The following is an 11,987-nucleotide window of genomic DNA, read 5'->3' as shown; positions in this document are numbered from 1 at the left end:
CTTGCTTTGTCCATTCTGCAGCTTCTAATCTGTGTTTTCTGGGCTGGAAAGTGGGTCAAAACAGCCCAGAATTCGCCTCCAGCGTCATTTGTATTTTTGCAGATCGCGCATGTGACGCGTCCGCGTCGTCCACGCGTTCGCGTCATTTGTGCATATTCCAGTCCACGCGTTCGCGTCAGGCACGCGATCGCGTCATTGCGATTTCTCCATTCCGCGCGGTCGAGTGAGCCATGCGTCCGCGTCGGTCTTCGCTGGTCATCTCTTTGGTTTCTTCTTTTTCTCTGCAGAAACTTCATCAAATCCATCCGAATGCTACCTAAAATGAATAAAATTGCACAAAACTCAAAATAGCATCTATAGTGGCTAAAATATAATTAATTCTAAATTAAACTCAACAATTTAGATGCAAATTCACTAGGAAAAGATAGATAAGATGCTCACACATCACTCATCCCTGTGCCCCTCTCATCGAGGACATTCGTATCATGGCAGCTCGCTTGCAGCGCATTATTTGGTTACACTCCCTTCGTGAAGCTAACTCAGTAGCAGACCTTCTAGCCAAAAAAGGGCAGCACCGCTTGGTTTACACCAGTTCGATAGAGCACCATCAGAGATTAGTTATGCACTCTTTTGTGATTGTTACGGGGCCCTCCGTTTAAGAGGGTCTTGATCTATTTTTTTTCTTTTATTTTTTTTAATTTTTTTTCTTGCTGTTGCGGTCCTTCCTCCCTTTGATCATCAAAAAAAAAAATAACACGTGTTAAAATATGGTTTCATTATTTGTAATATGACAAAAAAAAAATATTACAATCTCGCTACGTAACCAACAAGGATTTTACCAACTCCTGTCAATTCTTGCTTATGGTTGTATTTAGTGAAAGTGTCTTTGTGGATGTGTCTCTTAAATATAACTCCTTATACGTGTTTCTTCTAGTAGAAGTGTCTTTGATATTAATTATTGTTGACAATAAATTGACACATAGTATATTGATACCCTATACTTTTTCAAAATATTAATAGGACTAAAATAAATTACAAAATAAAAATTTATAACTACTTTAAAGTTTAACTCATATTTAGATGTTTAAAAAATAAGTACAAAATGATGAAGAAATATAAATTACATGTTAGTTAAAATAAGTTTGTTAGCTTCAAAATTTTATTTTTTATTTTTTATTTCTTATTTGTAACATGTGAACTCTAAAATGAATATATTAAAAAAAACAATAAATATCAGCTTTAATTTTAAATACTTGATTTTTACTTAAAATATTAATAAAAAAAGGACAAACTTTATCTATATTTCTATATGACATATAATAGGGATATGAACAATAGTTGGTATACAAACTTTTTCTTTTCAACATGTCTTCAATTTCTTATGTAATCTTTATTTGTTTTTATTAATTTTAAGAGTTGAATCCATAACTTTTTTTTAGTATAACATTTATTATTTTTTACTAATATCAAATTACATTAGCTTGAAATACCTTATCCGCACATCAAATTACCTTCATGTAAACATGATTATATATTATGCTTGAGGAATTTATCATCTATTAATTATTGATGGGAAAGAACATCATGAATGCACACCCTAACATGTTTAGAGCCTAGTGTAAATTTAGGGCCAATGAATGATTTACGTTTGCGCATGAATCCACTATTGAATACAACCACTACATTGTCTACATAGTACATACCATGCCAAGGAATTGCAGAGAAAACTTGTTGTCATGGAACCATTCATTTGCATTTACATGTTCATTGCATATTGTGCCTAATTTTAAGAAAACCGCACCTACTGAGAATTATGTTGATCTCTGTAATGCATATCAGGGTAGGTATGTATGTATGTATTCTGCGTATTCCTCAAATCTGCACCACCATTTGTGGTGGTGATGAGATAAGAGTATCTTCATTGTTATCTTCTGACAATGCGAAGAATTGGCCGTCCTTCTTCATTTTCCCATTCTGTGTCCTCAGCTCGCATCTGTAATCAATACAACACATGTATAGCAAAGATTATATAAAGTTGACAGTAATAAGATTTTGTGATCCTACACCAATGATTGGATAAAACAGACTTAACTATAGCCTTTTATGAGAAATATCTAAGGAGGATCAAAGTTGCATACCTTGTTGAGATTAACCCATTCCTCCATCTCATTAGCTTCTCCAGAATCATAATACAAACCATTCTTTCCCTGCAAAGAATACAAGTACAGAATTTTTGCCTATTACCCACTCTGAGTCTCTGACCATGATGAAATCACAATGTACATCACAATCAAGCTAATGGAAAATTCAAAATACCATGGGAGCTTTGTTAATTGCAATCCCAGCCTCATGGATTTCATTCCTAGCTTTTCCTGCTATCGCTTCTTCTCGAATAGGTTTTTTCGGGGGAACAACACTATAAGAGCTGCCATTTATGATGATCCTTCCTCCTGCAGAGGGAGCAGCAGCACGATGCTGCACATTTTTTAGTGAATATGAACCCTGTAACAATTGATTCGGGTACTGAAACTGGTGGAAGAGTAATGCAGAAAGGGGCATCATTGAATAATTTTTCTTTGCATCTCAGGGACTGAAATTTTAGTTAAAAGTTCAGATCAACAAATCACATCATATGCATACAAGAGAAGGTGATTACCGGTTGGGATGATGAGTTGTGTTTCTTTGGAGAAGATGAAATTGTTGAATGGAGTGAATCATCATGAACATGCTGAGCTGGTTTGTAACAGCTAGTTTTTCTCCACTCTCTGATTGCATTTTCCATCATCATTTTCTTTCTCTATTGTTTTTAGCTACAATTTTGCAAAGTATTGAAATAATTAGCATACCTTATTTGGTGGATAGTTGAATTGGTATTCACCTGTGTGAGAAGTTGTGTGTGTTCATCATCCGAAACCCTTAACTCCTTCCGAAGCTCAACCATCAAATCAGCTTTCTCCTGATAAATGCACAACCATAGGAGATGACTCTTGAAACACTAAGATCATATATAGAAATTAGAAAACACATACCCAAGTTAGAACATCAGATTGACATTTGAAGGCTAACAAGACATGAGAGTATGCTTCCTTCTCAATTTGATGAATTAGCGTGTCCATGTTTCCCTGCAACTTCTGGTGGGGAAGGGGGGCAACTGGAGCAGATCTTCCATTGCTGGCTATGGTGCTATTTTGATTCAAGGGAGGGACATTCTCATCTGTGACTCAAAAATTCAAGGGCTTTAACTTAGATCATGCACAATCAATTGTGTTCTCTATAATTTAAAGCATTAGGGTTTGAAAGAATAATCACTTTCTCATAAAAATATGAAATTGCTGCTGCCATCTGAAGAATTCTTGTTATTAGATTCAGTAAGCAAAATGATGAACATAGAATGTATAATCATACCAGTGTGTGAATGTTGATGATGATACATGATGAAGGAAAGAACTTGTTTCCGTACAATGCATGCACAAGAGAAATGCGGAGTGAGTGAGTTTTCAGAGTGGAACAAGAAACAACAAACTCTCTTTTACGTCATTTCTTTCTAGCAAGTACGACATGCGTTTCTTCTTCTTCGCTATAAAATTTAAAATCTTTATAAAAAGGTGATGCGCGCAATTAACTTTAGGTGAAGTTGATTAAATGAATTTTTATCTAATAGTTTTTAAGGTAAAAATTTAGGTGAAGTCGAGTAAAATTGATATTGAGACCCGTTGGATGAAAATTTAGTCAAATCATCTGATGACTCTCAATATCAATTTCACGTGAAGTCGACTTTACCTGAATTTTCACCAATTTTTAATTATCAACTTTTCATGAGTTAACTGCAAGTCTGCAACTAAATTTTTATCGTAAAGTTACTAGTAAATTGAATAAAATTTAGTTTTATTTTTTATCTTAATTTTTTTGGTTTGGTTTGGGCTGAAGATCCTTAACCTCCCCTTGGGCTTTTTCTCTTATTTGGTCCATTTACATATATTCAAAAGCCTATTTGTTTATTGGGCATGGTTTCTGCTGTCTTTGGGTCTGGGCCAGGATGTTGGGCCTGGATCCTGACAAAAAAAACGCTTTTAATGAATGAATGTTTTCCACTTTTATCATTACGTAAATTTTCATACCCTTGAAGGTCATTTGCCTAATCACACTATGAATAATGGCATATAAAAGAGAGATCATGGTACTACTAGCTACTAGAATCTCCTAGATCAAAACCAAGGGTATAATAGGAAGTCAAAATAATATATTCATTTAATTTCTGTTTGTAGTTTGCACATAAAAAATTGACATATACAAGAGTGTTTACTCACAATATCCCAAAAAAAAAACCAACTTTATATTATACATTGATTTGATCCCGAAGATGGGCTATGGTAGATAGTAGGGGCTCCCTCACGTGGGACTAAAAGCATAAAAATCTTCCAAAGTGCTGTCGATTTCGTAGTTTATACTCATCCCCCACATACATCTATATCTTAATTACAATTTCGGGAAAACAAAGAAGAATCTGGATAACAAAATTAAGGGAAGAAAACAAAACTAGTCTTAGTTAATCTTCATTAATATTTTCCTAATGAGTCTGACAAGCCAGCTAGCTAGTAACATAGTTGGACTGAAAATACTGTTCCAAAAAAAAAAGTTTACCGAGCAATAGCAGATCTCTTCAAATTAATTAAGTTTTATAATTATCCAACTCAAATTATGAGGTTTTCACATGCTTATACTGAAAACATGGAAACATTAAAAAGAGGTGAAAGTGTATGCGAATGTTGATGATGACGAAATCGAAGTGTGAATTTGATTTACAACGCTAGCTAGCTAGGAACATGGATTTACATGGTTTAATATATTTTAATTAATGGTATAGACATGCATTAACACTAAAACAAACAACCTTTATTAACGAATGAACTAAGCAGCTATTTATTTATTATTAAATTATTTTAGAATGTGATCCAATACAACGCAAAGTGAGTGTTGGTGAACCACGTGCAGAAGGCATGCAGCATGTTATTGCCTTTATTATTGTTCAATATATATATGATCAAAATCTTCAAAATTTTTCAGTACCTTATATTATTTCATCTTGGTATATTGAAATTATTATTATTCACTATGAAGATCATGATCATCATCATCAGATGCAGAGTAGTTTTGACTGCTATGTTGGCCTTGTTTCTGGTTTTTCTTTTGTTCTCTTCTTTCTTCCACAGCCATGATCATCACAAATCTTCTAAGGAGATAGGTCTCTCTAGGAAGTTGCTATCTCAATCTATGGATTCTATTATTTCAACAAGAAGAGTTGGAAGCAAGAAACAGCATAAGAAAGTTGTGTTTGTGCAACAGAGTTTGAGGAAAGCTCCACCAAGTGTTCCAAATCCTACTCAGAACAAGTAGCATCGATCTCATCATCGAAGAAGAAACTCTTTGTGATTTGATGTATTCTATTGTACTTTTTTTTTAATTATTTGCCATAATTATATAGTATACTATTTAGTTTTCCATATTATACATTGTATTAAGGTTTTGCTAATAGTAGTGTTCGTTGATAAAGTTAGAGAGCTCAGAATGATTTTGAAATACAAAATTCTTTTAATTATTTATTTTTTGAAGAACATAGATATATAAAATAAAGAAATGGAATTCTTAGATTACACGCATGGATAGTGAAGAGTATTCATGGTACTGAATTAATGAAGGAAGGGTGATTGGGTGACAAGAAGTCACGTTTGGATGGTGGCTAGTGCGTTGTCGTTATATCTAAATTCTAAGCATTGCCAATTCGCCATGCACCTTTTAGGTATTAATAATTAATAATTAGGTATAAGCTTCACTTTACAGCCAAGAAGATTGAAATCTCTACTTGGCTGTGACATGAGAGACATATACAATGCCTGCATGTCTATATTAGCGTTTGAGTTGAAAAATGATCATGTTTAGATGGAATAAGAAAAACTCAATGCCAATAATTTTTAGTATTTTTTATCGTTATTTAATTAACATAAATATTAAATTATTTTTAACAAATAAATATATTAATTTATATATATAAATTTTAAAAAATATGAGTATAAACTATATTAATTTATATGTATAAATTTTAGTAAACATAAGTGTAAATGGTATGTTTTTTATGTGTAAATCTCTATAAATATGAGTATAAATTAGTATTGGTTGCTAACTTAAAATAATATTATTTATTCGTCATGTAGTATTGTTCTACTTAAAATATTAAATAAAATTTCAAATCCCATAAAGTGAAAGTGAATTTTTTTCTTCTTGTGAGCGTTCTTTTTTATTCATTTGGTATTAATTTTCTATATTTTAACTACTACAACTGAGAAATTTTTTCAATTATGAATATTATGAAAAATAACTCAGAAACAAAATGAAAGATAAATTTTTTGCTAATTATCTTTTAATTATATTAGAAAAAAATTGCTGAAAAATTTGACACAAATTATATTATCAATGAATTTTATAATACGAAGAATCGACCAATATTTTTAACCACATTAGTTAAAATCATTTAATTTATTTTAAAATAATTTATCTAATATTTTTAATTTTAGACATTTCTTTTTAATATTTTTAAAAGATAAATCTTAGCTACAATATTGGTTGAGAAATGTTGGCTATACTTCCTCTATCAAAAATTCAAAATCATAACCGGTATCAAAATCATGACATATTTAATTTTGATATGAGATTAATGATCTTAATTTTTTTTTTTTTTTGGTTAACTATGGTCTTAAATTTATTGAGCCTAAGGTAAAATTAAATAACGGTTGAAAAGACTAAAGCTATTTGTTGAATGCTATTCAAATTTCAGAGCCCATACCCCTCTTCCCTTTTGAATTTTCAAAACAACAATTTTATCTTTAGGCCTGACACATCCTTCATGTGTTGACTATCAGTTGGGCTATCCCCTGCCCTAAGGTCCAACTTCTTGTTTGAATTAACATAATATTCCACACCCATAAATCTTTAGCTCCATCCATTAATTGATCTACATTTATAAAATTAAAATATATGTATATATATAAAAAATCAGTTACAAATTAATTATTTGTATAGAATAATATTAACATATATTTTATATATAATATTTTGTCCACTTATTATCATTGAATTGGATCTTATACTAAGGTTGAAATTGTATAGATTATGAAACATTATTATTCTCTAGATGATTTGATCGATCCTATCTTTGGAATAAAATGGGAAGATGTTGGAGGCAGGCATATTCACTTTAATTTTATGTTTAAAGGGAGTTTCTACTAAATTAAAAGAGACCATAGGCAGCGGGTTTCACTCTATTAAAGCTTTTTCCATATCCATGTCTCTCTAATAATAAAGCAAGCTAAGCCAAACAAGTTTTGGAATAAAGGGGAACACATACACAAGAATAAAAAGAAAGAAGGCATCAATTCCATCTTCTTTTACTGTGTACTAAGAACCCTGTACGTCATTGCAAAAGGATTCTCAATTCTCATTGACTAGTCTTCACTTCCCCTAACTCCATGCTTGAACTAACTCATCAAAATCATAATAACATCATCATCAAATTGAAACTATATATATAGGTATGGATTTAATTTTGATCTAACTACTCTAGGTGTAAAATTGTTTTACACGTGCATTAAATCAAATAACGTTATATTAGAAAAAAATAATTATTAATTACATGAATGATTATTTAATTGAATGATTGTAATTATATGACTCGATAAAATATTTTATATTATTAGTGCATGAAAATTAAACTTTCTATATATAAAAGATGGGAGCCACTTAGATAAAGATATCAAAAACTTTTTTTTAAAGATATTTTTTAAAAATTAAAATTTAACATATATAATCAATTAAATTATGTTATTTTTATTAAAATTAGACTAGACAAATCAATTTAGTCAAAAAATTAATAAATTAAATTTTGAACCAATATAAATTAATATTTTTTTATAAAAAATGACTTAAGATCGATTTAAAATTTGATTCGCTATTTTTTGTCAAATTAATTTATCTAACCTAATTTTAACAAAGTAATACAATTTAATCAATTATATTTATTAAATTTTAATTTTTAAAAAATATCTTAAAAAAACGTTTTAATCGTTTTTATCAAAGTAATTCCAATAAAAGATTCCTTTTCAACGTTTGTATTAACATTAGTGTAATCATCATGTTACGCATAAGATTCAAGATTGATATATTACTCGAGCATATTTCATTACGCAAATTATTCAATATCTAATTAATTACTTAATTATTGTACTTGATGTTTTCCTAAGACAGCGGAAGCATAACATGGCTCAACCAGCAGACAAATATTTGTTTTCTTATTAGTTTATTTTCCAAAAATATAGATTTATTAATTAATTGTATTAATTATTATTATTTATTATTGTCGTATCTGTTGCTTACATGGAGCTCAAGATCCAACATGAGTTAGACAGGAAGTCCTAGACCCCTATCTTAAATTAAGATTAATAATTAATTATTCTAGCAATTAATTAACTATACTAAAAGTTAATTAGTTAGTGGAAATTCATGCTTCTGATTTTCAGGGACCCATCCACTAGCTAGAGGATAAAAAATTTGTTCACCATTAATTCATTAGAAGTAAAAGACAAATTTAACCATTATTCACCCCAACACGAATGCAGCTGGCATATGCAATTTGTGATGCACCATGAACAAATTAAAGTAGTATCATCAATCATATAGAGTAGTTTTACTAATTAATGTGAATTATAGTAAGAACTTTATTAAGATTTTATGTAGAACTTTCAATTTTGCTATATATGTAGAGGAATGAAAATAAATGTCGTCCTCCATCCTTAGCTAATTAAGCTGAATGATATGATTAAAGATGTCACATTGTCACCTTTATTGGTTTAAATGCATCAGCATATGACATCAATGACTTGTGCCATTGTCATTGACATGTGCTCTTTCCTTTAAGGTTATAAGGTTTCACTTTTCTTCCTTTTCTTCCTAAACGTTATATTTTTTCCATTATTCTATATATTCGAGTAAGACACAACACGTTCCGAGACTAAATCTTTCAACTGTGTTTTCAAATTTACAGTTTTTATTATTTTAATTTAAAATTATTTATATTAATTCTTGAAATTTAATTTTGGACATTATATTAATTTTTAGACTTTTTTCAGTACCCAATTAACAAATTAAGTACTAAATTGATTCTAATTTATCACGTTGGACACATGACTAATTTATTTTAACATTTAAACAAGATAAAAACGAAAAGAAGAAGAAGAGTTTATATGATAAAAAAATCATTATATTTTCTTTCATTCTCTAAAAAAAATTGTTTTTGCCTTATTTAAAAGCTAAAATAAAAAAAAACATGGCTAGTCTTAGTATTCTGTTTGTTGATTCAACGCTAAAAAGAGTTTAAAAATCAATATAATACCTAAAATTAAATTTTTAAAGTCAGTATAATAAATTTTAAATTTAAAAAATTAAAATAATAAAAATCATAAATATCAAGAACCATTATAAAAATTTAGCCTAATTTAAATTATCATCACAAAGATGCCTTTAAAATAATTGACAAATTTACAATTTAATTTTGATTTATCAATAATATAAAATAATTTTATACATATATTAATTATATATAATATATTAATAAAAATAATTATATTTTATATTAATTATATAACTATATCACAGCATCAAATTAAACTCGATAAGCTTATTCATTTAATATTATTACTTTACTTGCAAAACATGATTTTGGATGAAAAGGGTACTATATATGTTGGATCTATCACTACTATAACTATATATCATCATCTTTTGTTTCAATAATTAACCTATGTATGTCTAGCTGTCCTGTAGCGAGTTTGGATGCGTGCATCATGATCTATGCACTTATCTATACCTAACAGGGGACCATCATAATTATTTTAATATAATTATCATCTAAATCAGTGTTAATTAAGATTAATAATAAGATTCTATTCATGACCATGAACCCCAAGAAGAACTGTATGTATCTTCTTCTATTCCGCCTAGTGTGGTACATAAAGCATATTTTAATTTGTACCTTTCCTAATACTATCTCGCTTTCCTTTTTCAACTTTTTCTTACCCCAAATAATAAAAAAAAAAGGAATAAGGGTAAAATATATGTGGGGACTATAAGGTTGGAGTAGGTGAGAATGAGTCCACTCTTAATTGAAGAAGTGGCATATAGAAACAAAACTTGTTATGAAAATGAAGGTAGCAAAAAAAAAACCATGGTCATAAATTCATATCATGTGGCCTAAAACTGACATGTGCCTAAGATATGTGCAATCAGCATGAGATACGGTAGGAAAGTTGGAAGTAGGAAGCTTCAAGGGTTAAAATATCATACTCTCCCAATAAATTATACAATAGGAGATGAAACTAGGGGCAGCTAAATAAATACCATAAAGAATAAGAAAAATGCTAGGTTTAAAATATTTCATACAATGTATTATGTAGTTAATACAACTATGGCAATAATAATAATAATAATATATATGTACAAGAAACATGATGTTTATGTTTTTTTTGGCAGCAACCAAGCATGCACTAAGAAACAAGCATGCAATGCCAAAATTCGTTTTGACAATGGATAAAATGTATTCCCCACAATTTAGTTATATATACGTCCGGAAGACAAGGAGCCGTATAAATCTATAAGGCTTTCTTTTTTCATTATTATTATTTTTTTATTTCTGCTTGAGAATCCATATATCCTAAAACTTAGTTCATATTTGAAAATTAAATACTTATTAAACACTTTTTCTGATAGAATTTTTTTTCGGTTAATAATGTATTTTTATTTCTCTTTATTGTTTATAAAAAATTATTAGTTCTCTAACAAAATTAATTTTTTAAATTATTATATCTACGAATGACCAAATTTATAAGCTAAGATTTCTAAAGATGATATGAAATAATAGTTTCCTTTATATATGTCATATATGAACATAACTCTTGCATTGCTACAGCAAAGAATTGCTAAGTAGATCCACATAGTTTTTTTTTTAATGAAAAATTAAAAATTGTAAAAAATATTATTAGAGATATAATTATTTATATATTTTTTATTAATTTAAATTAAAAAATAATAATTTGACGACATGCTATCAAAAATTACGCAAAATTCACACAAAGACGAAGAAGTAGATATCTTAATATGAAACAAGAAACTAGCAAAGTGCTATGAAAATTTATAATTAAAAAAAAAGGAAGAAAAGAATTGCAAGTTATAAAGTTAAAGGCATGAGATAGAGAAGAGAATTATATTGCACAAGTTCCCATCTCTGATTAGTGATGTACCCTTCTCCGATCTCCCTCCCTTCCATCTTTTGAAAATTAAAGTTGCAACCAAAAAAGGCAGATCAGATACATATGATTAATTAACCCTATTTCCCACACTAATCATAACAATTAATCATTAACAACTCAAATTCCAATGTGAGAAGATAGAGGAAATAAAGAAATTAACAAGGTGAATAAGTAGTGAAGTGAAGTATATAGCAAAAGCAAGAAAATTAATTAGCAAAACATGGATCCAAAAACACAACATTATTATTCATCTCTCTTTCTTTTCAATTCACATGCTTCGAGCTAACATCTCTTGAAACCTTCTATCAGATTCTTGCTTCTCCAACCTGAACTTCTCATGGCAATTCGCAATGAACATTTCAGCCAACACATCAATCTCATTCATCTCTTTCTCTTTCTCTTTCTCTTTCTCTTCACCTTCTTGAACCTTCTTCTCCTCAAGCCACCTTAGATACCCTGCAAGTTGCAAATCGGGACAATCCTCACCACCATTGTTACTCTGAGTTGTTGATGATTCTTCACAGCATAACCCTTCATAGACCCGTTGAGGAACCGGCAAAACATGTGACGATTTGGAAGAGCACCAATTATAATGAAGCCTAAAAGACCCCATTATAATCTTATTGCGGCGCTTTT

The 11,987-nt window shown here is 29.7% G+C and overlaps 2 protein-coding genes across 4 annotated transcripts in view; both read right to left on the bottom strand.

Moving 5' to 3' along the window:
• Positions 1-1,566: 1,566 nt before the first annotated feature.
• On the bottom strand, positions 1,567-3,541 carry LOC107492810 (protein EMSY-LIKE 3-like). 3 transcript variants are annotated; one of them, XM_016113861.3, is made up of 7 exons: positions 3,406-3,541; positions 3,030-3,214; positions 2,847-2,956; positions 2,657-2,765; positions 2,317-2,529; positions 2,139-2,207; positions 1,567-1,993 (listed from the first exon to the last, which is right to left on the bottom strand). In XM_016113861.3, the coding sequence occupies exons 1-7, from the start codon at positions 3,431-3,433 to the stop codon at positions 1,925-1,927; spliced, it is 783 nt and encodes a 260-aa protein (XP_015969347.1). In that variant the 5' UTR covers positions 3,434-3,541; the 3' UTR covers positions 1,567-1,924. The 3 variants fall into 3 exon arrangements, with proteins under 3 accessions (XP_015969347.1, XP_015969348.1, XP_015969349.1); XM_016113862.3 differs by having other exon boundaries at positions 2,317-2,502; XM_016113863.3 differs by having other exon boundaries at positions 2,317-2,475.
• A 7,762-nt stretch (positions 3,542-11,303) lies between these two features.
• The window catches only part of LOC107492811 (uncharacterized), a 975-nt gene continuing 291 nt past the window's right edge, over positions 11,304-11,987 (bottom strand). Inside the window, 1 exon segment of the mRNA XM_016113864.3 lies at positions 11,304-11,987. This exon segment is cut by the window's right edge and continues 26 nt beyond it. Coding sequence (XP_015969350.2) covers positions 11,620-11,987 — 368 coding nt within the window. The 3' untranslated portion in view covers positions 11,304-11,619.

The sequence above is a fragment of the Arachis duranensis genome, chromosome 6 (genome assembly GCF_000817695.3).
Source record: "Arachis duranensis cultivar V14167 chromosome 6, aradu.V14167.gnm2.J7QH, whole genome shotgun sequence".
In the NCBI taxonomy this organism is placed as follows: Eukaryota; Viridiplantae; Streptophyta; class Magnoliopsida; order Fabales; family Fabaceae; genus Arachis; species Arachis duranensis.
This window is presented reverse-complemented; position numbering and strand designations above follow the sequence as displayed.

What these genes read in the sequence shown, in the direction of transcription:
- LOC107492810 (XM_016113861.3), bottom strand. Translation starts at nt 3,433, where the DNA reads ATGTATCATCATCAACATTCACACACTG. An exon ending in TCATCAACATTCACACACTG is followed by an intron (nt 3,215 to 3,405) that starts GTATGATTATAC and finishes TTTGAGTCACAG; the next exon opens with ATGAGAATGTCCCTCCCTTG. An exon ending in TCAACTATCCACCAAATAAG is followed by an intron (nt 2,766 to 2,846) that starts GTATGCTAATTA and finishes AAATGCAATCAG; the next exon opens with AGAGTGGAGAAAAACTAGCT.